Source organism: Periplaneta americana, chromosome 14, assembly GCF_040183065.1.
Source record: "Periplaneta americana isolate PAMFEO1 chromosome 14, P.americana_PAMFEO1_priV1, whole genome shotgun sequence".
NCBI classification, from domain to species: domain Eukaryota; kingdom Metazoa; phylum Arthropoda; class Insecta; order Blattodea; family Blattidae; genus Periplaneta; species Periplaneta americana.
The window spans coordinates 10416989-10437258 of record NC_091130.1 but is presented as its reverse complement, the minus strand read 5'-3'; the positions used below and the strand labels follow the sequence as shown (position 1 = coordinate 10437258).

Sequence of the window (20270 nt, the reverse complement as noted above, 5' to 3'; positions counted from 1 at the left end):
ATAATTATCAATTTTCATTAGTTTTAATAATTTAATAAAAATATTGGTCTTGTAAACCAAAAATAAGGGAAACCAAGTTTACGTAAATGGATGAACTACTTTTCTTCCCTCCTATACCTAGTAAAGTGATTTGTTTGTATTTTACGCCATCGAACTCCAGTCGTGGAAGGGGGCAGCAACCGTTGATCCAAAGGTATAGCCAGGTTAATATCAGAAATGTTAGTAAAAATAAAATGATGTCCCTGTATAAGCAGTTCATGTTAAGAGATGTGACCAGTCCAAATAGATAGAGCAGCTACAGCTACAGTATGTAAGCACTTGTTTTTGCATTACTGTGGTTGGAATAGTCAAAGCTTAACATTTGTTCAGTGCAGACAAGAATTCAATCAAACATACTACAATGAGAGTGTTGCTGTTCCAAACAATTGCCCCTGGAATACCCTTACCCCCGCAGCCAGTACAACTCATAGAAGCCCTTAATATAGTGTATAAAGTATGACAAAACGTTATCCAAAATAACAATTCAATAATTTCAGAAAACGTGAAATGTTAAGTTGAGAAACATTATTGCTAAAAATTCTGTCTATTGACAACTTCGTATTATAAATGATGTACCATCAGGTCACGACAGATGTCTGAAGTTGGTGTACTAAATAGTAGTGACTTTCCGTTCTTCAAATATGCACGTATTACATCGTGTGATGTTGAACGTACATTTTCCCAATATAAAAACTGTTTGAGTGACCATCGGAGGTTCACTTTGCAGTCGCTCAAAATGTACGTAACTCTTCCCTTCAATGCACATATTCAAGGATGATGTGAGTATCTTACATTAAATTTTAAGAATTAATATATCTCACTACAAAATAATTGTGTATTTACATGTTTAGACATTTCCTACTTCAATGATCATTCATTATATTTCTTGAATGCAGGATGCAGGTTTTATTGTAACCGCAGTATACTGCTCAGTGTTTACATCAGAGGCATACTCCATCCGTTGCACGCCCCCTTCTCATACAGTCTATACCGCGTGCATAGTAAACCTTACGATTCTCCTGGCAATTCCACGAAGTCTATTAATAAGTTATTTTACGACACTTTATCAACAGCTTAGGCTACTTAGAGTCTGAATGAGATGAAGGTGATAATGTCGGTGAAATGAGTCCAGGATCCAACACCCAAAGTTACCCAGCATTTGCTCATATTGGGTTGAGGGAAAACCCCGGAAAAAACCTCAACTAGGTAACTTGCCCCGACCGGGAATCGAACCCGGGCCACCTGGTTTCGCGACTAGACGCGCTAGCCGTTACTCCACACGCGCGGACTATTTCTCTAGATGTGACGCATATTAACGCAGATAATCTTTAAAATCGGTTTCACTGGAGGTAGCTTCTAGGAAAAGTTGGACGAACAAAAAAGGGTTATAGAACTTCAGAAAGCACTATTTAGAAACGACTTTTAGAGAACCCATTGGTTCATTGCCTTCCTCACATAAGGCCATCGGTCCCTATCCTGAGCAAGATTAATTCAGATCCAATCAGCATATCCCACCCCTCTCCAATCCATTTTAATATTATCCTCCAATCTACGTCTCGGCCTCCCCAAAGGTTTTCTTCCCTCAGGTCTCCCAACTAACATTCTATATGCAATTATAGATTCGCCCATACGTGCTACATGCCCTGCCCATTTCAAACGTCTGGATTTAATGTTCCTAATTATGTCAGGTGAAGAATACAATGCGTGCAGTTCTGTGTTGTGTAACTTTCTCCATTCTCCTGTAACTTCATCCCTCTTAGCCCAAAATATTTTCCTAAACACCTTATTCTCGAACACCGTTAACCTCTGTTCCTCTCTCAAAATGAGAATAAAAGTTTCAGAACCATACAGAACAACCGGTAATATAACTGTTTTATAAATTCTAGTTTTTTTTAAAGCAGACTAGATGAACTTTAGATAATATTTAAAAAAATTATAACCGATAGCCAAAATTCGAAAATTGACTTAGATTACCGAAGAATACAAGCACATAACAACAATAACACTTCAAAATTTACGCGCATGCGCGGGAAGCGGAGGGAACGTCCATCATTTTTCGTTAATTCGCGCTCAGTCACGCGTCTTCGAGTCAGTATATCTCCGGATTGCAACATGGTAGGACAGTGATATGGGTCTCAAACGATTCGTATACAGGAAATCTTAACATTTTTTGTTTTAAATATCTCAAAGAATAACCCCCTGAAATTAATGGCATTACTTACAGTTCAACCTGTATGTATGTATGTATGTATGTATGTATGTATGTATGTATGTATGTATGTATGTATGTATGTATGTATGTATGTATGTATGTATGTATGTATGTATGTATGTATGTATGTATGTATGTCTTGTGTTGCATTTATGGTATTCGCACAATATGTGTGCAGTGCAAAACGTTGCTAATTATATCCAATTTTATTGCAAAAATAGGGTAGCTCCATTATTTGTTTATATTTTACGCCCATAAATAGCTGATTATAATAAATTATTGAGTGATAAAATGAAGCTCCTGGTATCTAGGACATACTCTGAAAAAGGAAAAAAGCTCAGTTAAAATTTGAATGGTTTTTGTAGTTTTTCACAACTTTGTAAAAGTGGAGCTACCTCGTTTTTGCAGGGAGCCCTTGAATTGGTATACACAGACAGACAAACCACCACCACCATTACCACCATTACCATTAATTATAGCTGTAAGTGTTAAATAATTGAGGGAGAAACAAGACATTTGGATAGACAAAAAGTTATATTCTAAAATTAAACAAGATTTTGTGGCCATCATAACAAATCTGTCTCGATATCTCGCCAACAGACAGAAAACAATAAAATCCACTGAGATCGTTGCTATTCAAAGACCAATAAAAGAATAGCAGCCGGCGTTAATTTCTTTTGCAGGAGAAATCGAAATATTCGAAGTAAACGTGCCCCAGCATAAACTTCACTGGCACTTCCGGGAATCGAACCCTCGTCACTTCGATGGAAGTCAGTCGTCTCTAATCTATTAATCCACCACTCGGCTATCGCTAATTTGTTGTGAGTATCTTATAATTTATTTTGTTTTCGCTTCTCATAGTCTGAACTTCAACATGTGGATCAGAAATAAACTTTCTGTACATAGCCAGTTATCACTCGCCCGCCATCTGTCAAGTGAACTGGGAACTCAATGCTGTTAACTAGAACGGCGGTTCCCAACCTATGCCATCGTTTCGCGAGTAATAATTTATTCGAAGGGGTCCGCAGTAGAAAGGTATATTTTCAATTCATTTCATAGTTTTCTGCCCAAAGGCAGGTTTTCACTGCACTAGTCCGTAATTGAATAAATTAAAACTTTTTGATAAGAGTTTAAAATTAGAAATTCGCTTTGTGTTTGTATGTCTTGTTTAGCGTGTTTTGTTTTGGTATCTAGGAAGTGTGTATACCAGAAAGAAAAAGAATACGTAGAATAAAAATTATTCGTTAAGGGAGGCCATGCATGATGCTATTATTTCTTTGTTGTTAAGTTATCAATCTCTGATATTAATAAACAATGTTCTGTTATGTTGAAAATGATGTCGGGATATGTTGAAACCGAATTTCCTTCTGGAGTTGTTATTAAAGCAAAACAAGCTGAAGATAAGTTGTTGCCAATTAAATAAATGTTTTAGCCCATAAAGGTATAATGGGCTGTAATACGTGTATCGTATCGAAGGAGAAATTGAACAATTACGTACTATTGCCCCACAATAGTACATTATGCAACGAGCCTATAATGGTAGTAATTAAGACGCGAGTATGTTTGTTTATGAAACGAGCGCAAGCAAGTTTCATAATTTTCATACGAGCGTCTTAATTACCATTATAGGCAAGTTTCGTACGACTTTTTATTCTCGACCATATTTCTAACTTGAAATTATTCATAAGTATTCATGTTATGGTTATGTAAGTGAGGAGCGGAACTGACTTGAATTGTGAGATGTGCGCAGACGCGAAAGTATTGATTTTTCCCGAGGCACGAATGTCATTGACCTTGATATAATCTAGAGAATAGCATGAAGTTTAGTCTTGATATAACCTAGAAATTGATTTAGAATTGAAAAACGAGATGACAAATTGAATTTATTTGAATATTATTTACAATTAACGCTGATTATTATAGTAACAGAACATAACCTTCTGCGACAGTATTGGATTTCCAGCCTTCGTGACTTTTCGCTTTGTTTTTCGATTGCATATCCGAGAATAATCGATACTTGCGCTTTCATATTGCTACAATGGTGCTTTCTGATTGGTGGAACACCTGAACTTTAATGAATAGGTGTACTTTAATGAGGTCCATTAAAGGACTACTACCAGGTGTATAATTACTACATTTCGGCATGGTCGAGCATAAAATTAGTTTTGTTCTTTAGTCGCCAAATAACATATGTTTCTCTTAAAATAGAATGAATATTATTGTGAAGAATGCCAGTAACATTACAGTCCGATACATACAGTCACGAAGCTCAATACGTAGGGAATATGCATCCAATTACAGTTGAACTTTAGTTGCTAGCCACTAGATCGCTACTATCGCACAGTCTATTGTTCCTAGTTCTCTCAGTTGCTAACCGCTTGGAGCATTGTATCACGAGAATTACAAAAAGTCACCTCAAACTTCGTGATTGTATGTACTAGATGGTATCTACGATGTAGTTTGTTTACGTAATTATTTAGAGATATGCAGCGTGGCAATATACTCGTAAATTTTTTAACAATATTGAATTTGTTTTGCGTCATATTTCCAAGATTTTACATTATATTTTGGTGTTTTAGGGGATAAATGCATACATTTTCCAGGGATTTTAGGTCATAGAAATCCAAGCCCAAGTAATTACATACAAATACAGTACAACCCCGATTATCCGTCACCCTATTAACCGATTGATGGATTATCCAACTGTCTATTTTTCGATCTTTTTTTCTTCAGAAATAAATAACTTATATGAAGTACTGTTTTGTACATATTAGTAGGTTCTACATAATTATGTTTTTGCTAGAGAGTGATATTACAAGCCTCTATCGTTACACAGCATTGTCTACTGTTGGAATTGCCGTTCTGTAATATAACTTGTATATAAAAGTCTTCCACGGATGTTAATAGAAAACGTGTTGTGCTAAGTATCGAAAAGAAATGGAAATAATTGAATGGTTTGAGAAAGAGAAACTGTGGCTCATCTCGCATCAGAATACGAGACTGGAATTACAACTGCGCTATTTAATAAAATAAACAAGGATAAAGTGTAAAAAATATGTAAATCTACAACATGAAACCTCCTTTATTCCTATCTTTCCTGAGACAGTCATTACAAATGGCTTCCTTTCCCCTTAAAACCCGTCGTTGACAACCAGACTTAAAACTAGTGAACTTCTGATCCGCTACCTAGCGAGTTAAATACAAGACCATGGAGGAAATTACAAATTTTTTCATGGTACGGATTATCCGATTTTTTCGATCAACCGTTCAGTCCGTCCCCTTCATTACCACGGATAATTGAGGTTCTACTGTACATCCATTTCTTGATGGCATTTTCAAGCCTCCTGGGTACTCACTCATCCAGTTCAGACACAAAGTGTCAGTGGCGGATTCCTACTCACATGTAACGAGGACCAGAGAACTCCGGAAGATAATCTCAGTGACGGAATGATGTTTGAAGGGGCCCCACCGCTCCAGTATGCGGGGCCAAATAATCTCTATGGGCACGTACATTTGCAGCGCGTACGAGAACAGGACCCCCATGGAGATGGTCAGTTGCACCGCCTGCCCCAGACTGCGGACATACAAAACACCACATTAAGGACATGATGATACGTACGACAGAATCACAACAATTTCAACAAAATTGAGTATCACGAAAATTACATTTTTTTTTTCATACGGGGAAGGGTCTGAAGACTAGCTGCGCAACATCTAATGGGCTTATTGTGCTTTACAACTAGTTTTTAATTACAAATATTGACTCAGCTATATGCTGCCATCTACCAATTCAGCCATTTAGGCTTAAAAGGGTTCACCGAAAACAATGTTGGCGTGATATAGTATTGCATTACATGTACAATGGGCTGCAAAACAAATGCCGATACAAAATTATACCGTTTTCCGAGAACTCTAGCAAACATGGCGAGTTTGAAAGCTATTTTCCTCAGATTACTTTTTTAAGAACATATAAATACGACTTTTATAATATGTTCATGTTATTATTTAATATGAATTGATTATAAATTACTCGTATACTTTTATTTTACAACATTAATAAAATTACTACACATAATAGTAAAACTGCAGTTTATATGGTATTCTACAGCCTTCCTTATTATACATGGATGCTGTCATTGTTACAATCGATATATGCGGCCAGTTACGTTTCATATTTTATTAACAAAAAAGTATCAATTTTATTATAAGTATAAATATAAAATTGTATTATAAATACAGATACAGAACTGAAAATTGAAACCATGGAAACATAACGACGCCATTTCCTCATATTCTGTCGTATACTTCAGCGCTCCACGATTGTGTTCTGTTTGAAAATAACGTAAGCATAAGTATGAAAGTTTGGAGTTTGCAAACTTTCATGTTAACGTCTTACGGTAATGTTAATGTCAGTGTTTATGTGAATCATTGTGAATGATCCCATTTGATAACCTGCCCGCAAACTTCTGTGTTTATGTTACGGTTATGTTTAATTTTCATTGTAAATGGGCCTTAAACCTGTTGCATCCTATAGGATACTTTATGAATATAAGGATTAAAAGATGAATACCCCTATAATTTTGGAGTATCTGTTTGTCTCCCTTTTTAAATATTGGGATTATTATGGCTAGCTTACAATTGTTGGGTATTTTTGCATAATTAAAAATTAATCCAATTAACGTTAAAAGTTTTCAATGTAGTTTATTTCCCCCTCATTTAATAATATCATTCCTTATAACATCGACACTAGGTGATTCACGATTTTTAAAATTCTTAATAACATTCAATATTTTTTCATCAGTCACTTCAATATTTGAATTGTATTTGGCATCTTAAGCTGTTTCTTTTGTTCTCCACCATATATTTAGTACGTAGTTTTGACTTAGCTAGCTTACTTTATCATATTATTGTGCATCCCAATGAAATAGTTCTTTCTCCTCCTATGTTCACAATTTTATGAAACTCACGGAAACCCACTGAATTACCAATTGTAGAATGAAGTAGTAAGACATGTGAAATCAACAATATTTGATGCTACAGAAATATATGTAATGTATTTATTATTATTATTATTCTTATTATTATTATTATTAATCATTATCATCATTGCTCTCTCTGAATTTCTTTCTTTTTTTTCTTGTATTAACTCGATGAGAGCTCTATAGTGTTCTTTTGACCCTGTTGACCCTCTATAGGGCTTTAATTTAATTTGTATTATTTTCATCAGCGTCTGTATTTCTTTTTTGTATTTATATGTGCTATCTGGTAGGATGGAAGAGAAGGCCTTATGGCCTTAAACCTGTCAGATTAAATAAAAATAAAAATAAAAAATATAAATATAAAAATATAAATGTAAAAATAAAAAAATAAAAATAAAAAAATAAAAATATAAAAATAAAAAATAAAAAGATAAAAAAATAAAAAATAAAAAAATAAAAAATAAAAAATAAAAAAATAAATAAAAAAAAAACAAAAACAAAAATAAAATAAGAATAAAAATAAAAAATAAATAAAAAATAAATGGAGAATAACTCTTCTCGGGTTCTCAGCCAGGTGAGTTGGAGATTAGCTTCCAAGCTTTCGACGGCTAGCTCTGCCATCTTCTTCAGGGACGAAGTGATGTGGGACGAAAAAAAAATCGAAAAATCGAAGGAGAATTGGGAGGAAAATTTAAAAGGTACGCAAAACGCGTCCTTGCAAGGGGTTGGGGGCTGTACAAAACTAAATATGTGAGCTCCAAGCCTGTTGGCCACTAGTCTCACTCCGGGTTACGCTGCTCCCCTGAAGGAGCTCTAGAAAATTTTGAAGGGGAAGCCGAAATTGGACGTAACCTCTTAGGTACCACATACGCGAGGGGGGCTGAGACTGATCAATTGATCACGGAACGGGGCGAGGAGGAGTTGGCTGGTGTGTGCCGTTTGGATGGCAAGACGCCGTCATCTGTTGTTCGATGACAAAGCAGGTGAAGGCCGTCGGAAGAAGCGCCGTGAAATCTAAACTGAAATTTGAGAGGTCCCTGTCCTTTCAATTTGCGACTTATTGAGTGACCTCGTATGTTTAATATACTATTAATATTATCTGAAATAGGGCATACATAATTTATAAGAAAGGTGGAATATATATGGGGAAGGGCATATAGGTCCGTGGCCCATTTCTTATAGGGCTCATCCCGACATTTGTCTTACGCCTGAGGAAAACCACGGAATACCTTAGGCAGGATGAGTTGTCTCATATAAGAGACTAGCCAATTTGGCTATTATGTTGGAGGTCATGAGCCTTGTTGATTTGTCTCAATTTCGAGACCAGCCATTTGGCTATATGATGGCTCAATTGCGAAGAGGGGGGAGAGATGTGATTGTTAATTAGGGGGATTCATGGGGATATGAGAGCAGGTCCGTGGCCCATTTCTTTTAGGGCTCATCCCGACATTTGTCTTAGCGCCTTAGGAAAACCACGGAAAAACCTTAGGCAGGATGAGTTGTCTCAATATCAGAGACTAGCCAGTTGGCTCTTAGGTTGAATGACTCTATGAATCGATGGATATATACTAGCCAATTGGCTCTATTAGATTTCCATCGATCAACAAAAGTAGATAAGGTTATGGAGGGATTTTGTTTAGCCCAGTTAAGACAAGTGATGTGGGACCACGTCTAGCCGGTATATATGCAAAAGTAGGGCTTCCCGCTGCGGGCCAATCAGGAGCTAGTTCCTAGTCCTGGGATACACCGGCTAGACGTGGTCCCACATCACTTCGTCTCTGAAGAAGATGGCAGAGCTAGCCGTCGAAAGCTTGGAAGCTAATCTCCAACTCACCTGGCTGAGAACCCGAGAAGAGTTATTCTACATCAAACGCCGGGAAAGCCTCAAGTCATACAAAAAATAAATGTATATGAAGTACGAAAGAAAAAGGGAGAATTTCTAGACCCTGAATGTTAAGTTCAAGTAGGCTTCTCGAGAATATTTACGTACACGTCGTCTTGAGGCAGGTTCAGCGTGAGGCTGCCCAGCACGCCGTCTCCGTACTTGAGGTAGCCCAGAAACCCCATTGTGATGAGTAGAATTGACACAATAGTCATGCCAATGTTGAGAACGCCGAATGCAGATGTGAACTGTCCTGGCTTCTTCATCTCGTTTTGTAGTGGAATTACCTGCAATCAGAATGAAGGTGTAACTACCAACTACAAATAAATTAATTACTAAGGCTTACACTATCTCACATTTCAGAAATACAGCATTTTAATGTGTTATTATTCGGAACTCTCATTGTTTCTCAGCAATCAAATTTATAATGAATTTTTTGTTTAGATATTTAAGGGGAATTACTTCTTATCGCATGCAAGATAATGGTAAAAATTGCCTATCTTCAAGTAGTCATAAATATAATCTATTTACCAGAGCCCCTTCATATTTTAGTGATGTGTGTATACACATTACGCTTTAAAATACAGAGTGATTTATATAGAAATAACACATTTCTTCCTTCCTTCCTTTTCTTCCTTCCTTTTCTTCCTTTCTTCCTTCCTTTTCTTCCTTCCTTTCTTCCATTCTTCCTTCCTTCCTTCCTTTCTTCCTTCCTTTTCTTCCTTCCTTTTCTTCCTTCCTTCCTTTATTCCTTCATTCCTTTCTTCCTTCTTTCCTTCCTTCATTCCTTTCTTCCTTCTTTCCTTCCTTTCTTCCTTTTCTTCCTTCCTTCCTTTCTTCCATTCTTCCTTTCTTCCATTCTTCCTTTCTTCCATTCTTCCTTCCTTCCATTCTTCCTTCCTTTCTTCCTTCTTTCCTTCCTTCCTTTCTTCCTTTTCTTCCTTCCTTTTCTTCCATTCTTTCTTCCATTCTTCCTTCCTTCCATTCTTCCTTCCTTCCATCCTTCCATTCTTCCTTCCTTCCTTCCTTTATTCCTTCCTTCCTTTCTTCCTTCTTTCCTTCCTTCCTTTCTTCCTTTTCTTCCTTCCTTCCTTTCTTCCTTTTCTTCCTTCCTTCCTTTTCTTCCTTCCTTTTCTTCCTTCCTTTCTTCCATTCTTCCTTCCTTCCATTCTTCCTTCCTTCCATCCTTCCTTTCTTCCTTCCTTCCTTCCGTCTTTCTTTCTTTCAAAACGAATGATACTTGCCACAATTTGTTATACCTCAAATGTTGGGAGATTATTAATCTCTATAGCAGATGTTGAAAATTCTTTATTTATTCGGCTGGAAATTCACTTAATGCCAAGTTCTTAACGTCAAATTAAGCAGGAGTTTTGATTCCCTGTCACGAGATGCGCAGATGTTTATTCTTTACTCTTTATATTTATTGTCATCAAAATTATTATTCTTTTAGAGATCCAGTTGTTTCCAATTTCTTTACCAGTCCCAGTATTGTGTTTCTTTTGGGAGGATTGCGAACACCAAATTCTCTCTGGTATGCCCTTTGAGTAGCTGTAATTGAATTCGTAATCCAGTATAGCTTCACAAGGAAGAGCCGTTGATTTAATGTCTACTGCATTTTCAGTGACTAAAACAAAATGTCGAAAACAGCTGCCAACAATAAGGAATAAAGAATAAACATCTGCGCATCTCGTGACAGGGAATCAAAACTCCTGCTTAATTTGACGTTAAAAACTGGTCATTAATTGAAATTCCAGCCGAATAAATAAAGAATTTTCAACATTTGTTATAGAGGTTAGTAATCGCCCAAAGATACTCTACGTTTGAGGTATAACAAACTGTGGCTAGCATCATTCGGGAAGAAAGAAAGAAAGAAAGAAAGAAAGAAAGAAAGAAAGAAAGAAAGAAAGGAAGGAAGACAGGAAGATAGGAAGAAAGAAAGAAACAAACAAACAAACAAACAAACAAAAAACAAAGAGAGAAAGGAAGAAAGAAAGAAAGAAAGAAAGAAAGGAAGAAAGAAACAAAGAAAGAAAGGAAGGAAGAAAGGAAGATAGGAAAATAGGAAGAAAGAAAGAAAGAAAGATAGGAAAATAGGAAGAAAGAAAGAAAGAAAGAAAGAAAGGAAGAAAGAAAGAAAGAAAGAAAGAGAGAAAGGAAGAAAGAAAGAAAGAAAGAAAGAAAGAAAGAGAGAAATAAAGAAAGAAAAGTATTATTTCTATATAAATCGCTCTGCACAAAAAGAATGGTTACTTTGAAGTAAATATTTCACCTTGAAATAATTTTTTTAAAATTTAAATATATCTTTTTATATAAATTCACACATGTATGTGATTAGGTACACTCTATTCACTTATTATAGCACACATTGAGTTGAAATTGTAGTCATTTACTGCTAATAGATACTAAAACACACCCTACCAAAATTATTAATAATTCTGCAATAATATAATCACAGGGTTTATACCAATAATCACCGTCAAAATATTTTTTTTTTATTCTTTGCATCAAAAATACAATAAGACAAGAATAAATACCATATTAAATTGTCTCTCTGGTTCCAAAATAAAAACAATAGAAGAAAAATAACTGACAGCAACGAAATTAAATATTTATTCATGTTCGTTCTGTAATAAACTTTTTCCCCACACATCACTTCTGTGGTATAATGATTTGCTTAATTTGTATTCATTGCTTAAAAGTTTAGCTCCATAACGTGTCTAGTTACCCCATCAGTGGGGCAAATGTCACGAATGTTTTTCATTCGTATGAAGCATCACTCGCTCGACGCATAATGGCGAGTGTATATTCGCATCATCTAGCGGTTTAATTTTCAACTACATGATCATTTTCTCGCGCTTGAGAGAAATTAATATGCTAAATGCAGGCTATAAACCCCATTCCATTGTTAAATTGTTAATTTACTAACCAGAATCAAACTTTCTAACACTTTTACAAGATGTGTAGGAATTCCTTTCTTTAATAAGAATTTCCCATAATTTGTTCTATGTTATAATTTAACTTACTTACTTACTTACTGGCTTTTAAGGAACCCGGAGGTTCATTGTCGCCCTCACATAAGCCCGCCATTGGTCCCTATACTGAGGAAGATTAATCCAGTCTCTATCATCATATCCCACCTCCCTCAAATCCATTTTAATATTATCTTCCCATCTACGTCTCGGCCTCCCAAAGGTCTTTTTCCCTCCGGCCTCCCAACTAACACTCTATATGCAATTCTGGATTCGCCCATACATGCCCTGCCCATCTCAAACGTCTGGATTTAATGTTCCTAATTACGTCAGGTGAAGAATACAATGCGTGCAGTTCTGTGTTGTGTAACTTTCTCCATTCTCCTGTAACTTCATCCCTCTTAGCCCCAAATATTTTCCTAAGCACCTTATTCTCAAACACCCTTAATCTCTGTTCCTCTCTCAAAGTGAGAGTTCAAGTTTCACAACCATACAGAACAACCGGTAATATAACTGTTTTATAAATTCTAACTTTCACATTTTTTGACAGCAGCCTGTATGACAAAAGCTTCTCAACCGAATAATAATAGACATTTCCCATATTTATTCTGTGTTTAATTTCCTCCCGAGTGTCATTTATATTTGTTACTGTTGCTCCCAGATATTTGAATTTTTCCACCTCTTCAAAAGATAAATTTCCAATTTTTATATTTCCATTTCGTACAATATTCTGGTCACGAGACATAATCATATACTTTGTCTTTTCGGGATTTACTTCCAAACCTATCTCTTTACTTGCTTGCAGTAAAATTCCCGTGTTTTCCCTAATCGTTTGTGGATTTTCTTCTAACATATTCACGTCATCCGCATAGACAAGCAGCTGATGTAACCCGTTCAATTCCAAACCATCTCTGTTATCCTGGACTTTCCTAATAGCATACTCTAGAGCAAAGTTAAAAAGTAAAGGTGATAGTGCATCACCCTGCTTTAGCCCGCAGTGAATTGGAAACGCATCTGACAGAAATTGACCTATAAGGACTCTGCTGTACGTTTCACTGAGAGACAATAACTTACTGTATATAAAAATTACTGAAACATGAGAATATCCTTACCAAACCGATTCCTTCGAAAGAGTAGATGACAGTGCCGAAGAACAGAGGGATCTTGGTCCAGGAGGCGACGTATTCCCTCTCCGAAGGCGAGGGGAGATCTTGACTGATGAAGTAGAAGGTTACAGCTATCCCAACCGTCATGAAGACGTTGGCCACTAGAGATACAGGTACGAGGTACTTCAGGTCTCGAATCCAGCACGAGAGCATGATGGGGATGAGTGCGATCACCATGTGCACGTGGACGTCCAGCGTCACCTCGTAGTAATCCATCACCTGCCAACAGACCACACATTTATTTTCTAAGTCTTACCAACGGTGTAGTCCAATTTCGCAAATGGCCAAATGTTCCCCACTTCATGATTGTTTCATTTTCTCAAGTATTACTTCTAGAGGTGTAGTCCAATTTCGCAAATGGCCAAATGTTCCCCACTTCATGATTGTTTTATTTTCTCAAGTATTATTTCTAGAGGTGTAGTCCAATTTCGCAAATGGCCAAATGTTCCCCACTTCATGATTGTTTCATTTTCTCAAGTATTACTTCTAGAGGTGTAGTCCAATTTCGCAAATGGCCAAATGTTCCCCACTTCATGATTGTTTCATTTTCTCAAGTATTACTTCTAGAGGTGTAGTCCAATTTCGCAAATGGCCAAATGTTCCCCACTTCATGATTGTTTTATTTTCTCAAGTATTATTTCTAGAGGTGTAGTCCAATTTCGCAAATGGCCAAATGTTCCCCACTTCATGATTGTTTCATTTTCTCAAGTATTACTTCTAGAGGTGTAGTCCAATTTCGCAAATGGCCAAATGTTCCCCACTTCATGATTGTTTCATTTTCTCAAGTATTACTTCTAGAGGTGTAGTCCAATTTCGCAAATGGCCAAATGTTCCCCACTTCATGATTGTTTTATTTTCTCAAGTACAGTCTGATCGGTTTGGGTATGGATAATATTTATTATTTTGGAGCTATTATAATAGTAGGAAGAATTTCTTGTTGGTTATATTATGATTAAAATATGAGAGTTTCCATATATAACAATCAACAATGCATAATCTGAAAAGGCAAATTAAAATCGTAGATGAGAATATTGGCTACTACAAATCAACAGCGGGCACAATGTGTTCTTTGGTATGCTGAATTAGAGAGTGTTAAAAGAGTTGAAAGGGAATTTCGACGTGAGTACGGTGTGCGTAATGTATCTAAATACGATTTCATAATGTTGTGGTATCGAACATTTGTAGAAACAGGTTCTGTGTTAAAAAAAAGAAAAAATGCAGGAGATCGCAGGCGAAACCCAGTACGAGAAGCAGCTATCTCTTGGCTTGGTCCCCAAACTTCCCAGATCTAACCTCTCCTGACTTCTTCGTGTAAGGTTTTGTTAAAGACATTGTCTATTCACAGAAACCCAGGAACATTGATGATCTGAGAGTAAAAATTACTCAAGCTTTTCAACAAATCACCCCTCTTATGTTACAACGGACATGGGCTGAATTGCATCACCGTCATGAGTTGTGCAGGGTGCACAATGGGGGTCATGTTGAGCTCTGAGGAATCTCCCATCTTTCAGTGTTGTATGCACAAAGTTTCAACAAATAAAGTTTAGTAGTAAATGTTTTACGGTGTTTTTATTTTATCCATACCCAAATAGATCACCCTGTATTATGCCTAAGAGATTTAGTCCAATTTTGCAGATGGTCAAGTGTGACCCACTTAATGATTGTTTATGTCCTTAAGTATTATTCCTAGAGGAGTAGTCATTCTCTTAGCCTCCACTTCTGTCCTAAGCTGATTCTTTTCTCTCCGACTAGGCCACATAATCTGCAGTTCAAACAGTGTTGGTTCGCAGTTTAATTTGCAGATGGTTGCAGTTAACTTATCTATAAATTTTATATTATGAAAACGGTCTTCAAACCATGTAATATATATTTGACTCCTTCAAAAAGCAATAAGCGGGCAACGATTTTCGGTCCCGATACTGAATGGCAGTTGCAGGGATGTTACTGACCTCATTCCTATGCTCCCTCCGTAAGCCAAGAGTCTAGACTTGTATAGGGAACGAAAATCCGCTGTACGGTAATAAGTAACGAAATATGAGAAAGGTGACTCATTTTTATAAAGAAATTTTCGTCTCCTTTACAACTTCTTTTTTTTACTTCGTTATTTAACGACGCTATATCAACTACTTAGCGTCGATAGAATTGGTGATAGCGAGATGGTATTTGGAAAGATGAGCCCGAGGATTCGCCATAGATTACCTGACATTTGCCTTACAGATGGGGGAAAACCTTGAAAAAACCCAACCAGGTAATCAGCCTAAGCGGGAATCGAACCTAAACTCGAGCGCAACCCCAGAATGGCAGGCAAGCACCTTAGCTGACTGAGCTACGCCGATAGCGGCAAAAGGAAACTAAGTAGGGTTCTTTTTGAGAGATGGATCAGGACAGTGACTTAAAAAAAAGACTAGGGCCCAATTGTATAAAACTCCCTGACTAAAGATCAACTTTGATCGTAGATCGAAAAGTGAACCGAGTTCAGACACTTCTTCTATTGTATAAAACTTTTCTGCGATCAAATTACCTAGGTTCAAATGCAATCTAAGTTCACGTGAAAAGGATCTGGCAACATCGCATAAACAGGTGAAATACGTGATGCGCGAACCATGTTATACAAGTTTGTTCAGTGTTGCCAATCTAGCGACTTTAACTCTTTTTCAACAACAATTTCTTTTAACTTTTATATTGCTTAAATAGGGATTTAGTGACCTTTTAAGCACCCCAATAGTGACAAAATTTAATCTTTCTTTGTTGATAATGAGAAATCTACCGACTTTACAACTACTTTTTGGCGACTTTCCGTATACTCTGTTGGAGACACTGTGTTTTTTGTGCAATGTAAATAATGGCGGACAATAAGAAGAAGGTTGACTGTTCTCCGAGTTGTTAACATGTTATGGTGTTTGATACTGCTAAACATAATAAAGCTTTATAAAACGACAATTTTCGTTTAGTAATACAGTAAATTGAACATTTATGAATGTACCTATCATATCCATTAATAATTAATGATTGTTATAAACATAATATAATTATAGGTTATGTTATTTGATACTGCTGAACACGATAGAGCCTTATAAAATATAAGATTGTTTGTGTATTAAGGCAAGAAATTGAAAGAAATATATATATATATATATATATATATATATATATATATATATATATAAATGTACCTATCATATCTATTGATATTAATTATAATGGATATTTTATTTGCACAATCTGTCACTCGTATATTTCAAACAGAAAAGTAATAACTGAACTTGGATCATCTAACTTAATCGGAGAAATTTCTTCAGTCAAAGTTGACTTTAGTTTGAGACAAATTAATCTCAGATTAGACTTTATACAACACAAAATTCCAAGTTCAGCTGAAACAAGGATCAATTTAACCTCTGATCTAAGATTAAATGGTTTATACAATCGGGCCTAGGTATCACTATGATCTCTTGTCGATGGGGTTTTCAGATTAATTTTGGAATGCGTATTCTAGGAATATGGGATACGTTGGAGAAGTGATGTTGAAGGACTTTATAGAGCAAATACCTAAAAATTTGTCCCTTATCATTTGTGTAACATTGACGGTTTGGCCGTTGTTTCATTAAATATCGGTAACTTTTTTTGTGGTTTATTTTAAAACGCTTTATCGTATATGGTTATCTAGCGTCTGAATGATATGAAGGTGATAATGCCAGCGAAATGAGTCCAGGGTCCAGCGCCTATTGTTACGCACCATTTGCTCTTAATGGGTTGAGGGAAAACCTAAGAAAAAACCTCAACCAGGTAACTTATCCCAACCAGGATTTGAACCCGAGCCCGCTCGGGAGAGAGGCAGAAACATGGACATTACAACGAAGTGAAGAGAAGCGATTAGAAGCATTTGAAATATGAATATGGAGAAGAATGGAGCGTGTGAAGTGGACAGATAGAATAAGAAACGAAGGAAGAGTGGGTGAAAAAAGAATGACCCTGAAACTGATCAGAAAGAGGAAAAGGAATTGGCTGGGTCATTGGCTGAGAAGAAACTGCCTACTGAAGGATGCACTGGAAGGAATGGTGAACGGGAGAAGAGTTCGGGGCAAAAGAAGATATCAGATGATAGACGACATTAAGATATATGGATCATATGAGGAGACAAAGAGAAAAGTATAAAATAGGAAAAACTTAGAATGCTGGGTTTTGCAGTGGATGACCTGCCCTTTGGCAAAACATTATGAATGAATAAATATAAAAACCAGTCTACAAATGATCACAGTCATTTTTGACTCCCCTCCTTGGTTCATCTCTTAAAAGAATCCTATTTAGTCCCCTTTCAGCCTGTGTAAGATCTTTCTTTGTATAATATTATCTATAGCCTACTTACATTACTTCACTAAATTCGTAACATATTCACCTGCTTCACGTTATCGGATATAAAAACGAAATAAACACAGCAGAAGCCCATCTGTGTAATGCAGAGGAAGATGTTGGTCCACAATCTGTAATAAAAAGCAAAAACATGTTTTAATATACTTATTATGTTCCATTGTGAGTGCGAAAAGTAACTGCTAAATTGTCTAACGTCTTTCACATCACGGAATGCTACGTGTAGGCCTAATATAAATAGAGTGCATTTAACTTGAAAGACGTTTCTTTGGACTCCCTGTATTTCATGACCGAAACGACAAAAAATAATATTTTTCACTTTTAATTGAATTAAATTTGCAGATTTGTTCTGAATCAGGATATAGGGGAGAAGGGGGTACAGTAAGACAGGGAGAACAGTGAGACATTTTTTTATTAGATGGTAAATTTTTATGTTCAGAAGTTGGTAACAGTGGAGTTGTATGTTGCATGAGTAAAGTAACAGTATTTTCATACTCGATTTGGTTCTAGTTATAAAGGTGAGTGATGAAAAAAATAATTCGTAATTTTTCACTCTAGAAGTAAAATTCTGGTTTGTGTTTAATGAAGGTTATATTGGATATACAAATGAGATATAAATATGAATGTTTTGTTACCTAATACTATGGTATTTGAGATTGTGTTTGGCAATGTTTCGTCTTTCTTGTTTTAATTTTGAAGTGATGGCGTCATTTTTAAATGAACTCTGCGTAAAGGGAACAGTGAGACATGCCATTGAAGGGTACACTGAGACGTCTCACTGTTCCCATGCACCAATGATTTGCAAAAAACAAACTGTAATTATATTACATTTACCGGTAACTAACATTAAAAATGAACATACTAGTAACCAATTTAGGGACTGTAGCTTAAAATAATGGATACATTACGTTTTAATGATTTCATGAATAAAAAGTTATTCACAAAATTTAAGAAAATGTTAAAAAATAATAAAGAATTAAATTAAATTCTTATAATTATAAGCTTTGTTGTCACCAAAAATTAATTTCATTTTTTTCGCAAAAGTTTGAAATGTCATGGAAAATTCACTTTTCCAAATGTTCCAGATGTTTCAGTGGTTTCGAAGTCAGACATCAAAATGATTCTAAATAAGCCTACAGAACATGTCAAAATAAAAAGACAGCAAGTTTTCCTTTCTTTTGAAATAAATGTAAATCATTTCAATGTCCGTTAATAGCCACTGTGGTGTCTCACTGTACCCTCCTGAATGGGAACAGTGAGACATTTGCATTTTTTTGACAAACACGCATTGTATATTATGTCCTTTACCTATTAACATTTTTGTTTATGTATTATTATACTCTATGATTTAATGTCTATTTCTATTGCACTTGATTTTAAAAATACTTGAATTATCACTTGCATACATATGTCTTAATATTTTGTGTCTCACTGTACCCACTACTCCCCTACAGTATATAATATACACCCTTTAAACGGCATGTTTTGAGGCATGCTAAACTACATAGCACCAATCATAAAATTTGTATTTATCGCCGTTTTTCTCACAACGACGTTTCGCAATCCGCTCATACTATCTTCTCACCTCACAGCTCTTGCCCATTTGTGGAGAGTCGGGGGTCCATTTTTAAAAGACAATTCCACGGCCTCTGCAAAGGAAGGCGGTGTTTTGCTCCCAGTCTTTTCTTGAAGCTTCTTGGCCCCGGTAAGCTGTGAAACACGACAAGCAATTAGATAATATTAGGGTAACGCTCTCCGCAAATTTTATTAGAGTTTAAAAACTGGTGCTTTGTGGTTACTTGGAGAAAACCATTACCACTGACTCCCATCAGATATTATATCCTGCTTGTGAAAAATTGGTTATTCAAAAGACATCAGTAGTATTTCAAGTTTCTTTTATCTTTTCGTTCCCCCATTATACCAGGCCAGCCATAGTTGAGTCAGCTGAAAACTTCTAATTTAAAAGATCAGGCAAGGTTCAATCTGCAATGGATTCTGTGACATATTGGTACTTGGAAAAACATTCTTACAACAATATTTAGTAGAATGGAGTACTGCATGTCGAATCTCAGTCATTTACACGGTGAAGGCACAAATAATATTTCTCTCTACTGTCCAAATAAATCCTTCTGTAGTTGTTTAGGTTTTATGCAATTATAAATGATTATGAACTCTCTCAGAAAAAGAAGGATGTGCAAGAATGAAATCATGCAAAATCATTTTGATAACTTTCCATAAATGGGCAATTTTATTTGTTACTATTATTTATAGTCACACTCTAATATTCGCTGGCTTGCTCAGTTACTCGGACATCCATCCATTCACTCACTCGATCGCCAAATTATTTACTAACTTGTCAATTCACTCAATCTCTGAAAACTGACTCACTCCGCTCTCCCGTAAAATCACTCATTCCGCGCTCCTGTCAATTCATTCATTACACTCTCCTGTCAATTCACTGACTCAACTCTATCAATTCACTCATTCCACTCTCCTGTCAATTCACTAACTCCACTCTCCTGTCAATTCACTCGCTCCACTCTCCCGTCAAATCGCTCATTCCGCTCTCCCGTCAATTCACTGATTCAACTCTCCTGTCAATTCACTCATTCCACCTTCCTGTTAATTCACTGACTCAACTCTCCTGTCAATTAACTC

The 20270-nt window shown here is 36.1% G+C and overlaps 1 protein-coding gene across 2 annotated transcripts in view; it reads right to left on the bottom strand.

Moving 5' to 3' along the window:
* Nucleotides 1–20270, bottom strand: part of LOC138713136 (proton-coupled amino acid transporter-like protein pathetic) — a 104787-nt gene that overhangs the window by 1635 nt on the left and 82882 nt on the right. For both annotated transcript variants that reach the window (XM_069844929.1, XM_069844930.1), the window contains 5 exons: nt 19198–19322; nt 17641–17725; nt 13194–13466; nt 9221–9399; nt 5653–5825 (listed from right to left, as the gene is read on the bottom strand). In XM_069844929.1, coding sequence (XP_069701030.1) covers nt 5653–5825; nt 9221–9399; nt 13194–13466; nt 17641–17725; nt 19198–19322 — 835 coding nt within the window. The remainder of the gene's footprint in view (nt 1–5652; nt 5826–9220; nt 9400–13193; nt 13467–17640; nt 17726–19197; nt 19323–20270) is intronic.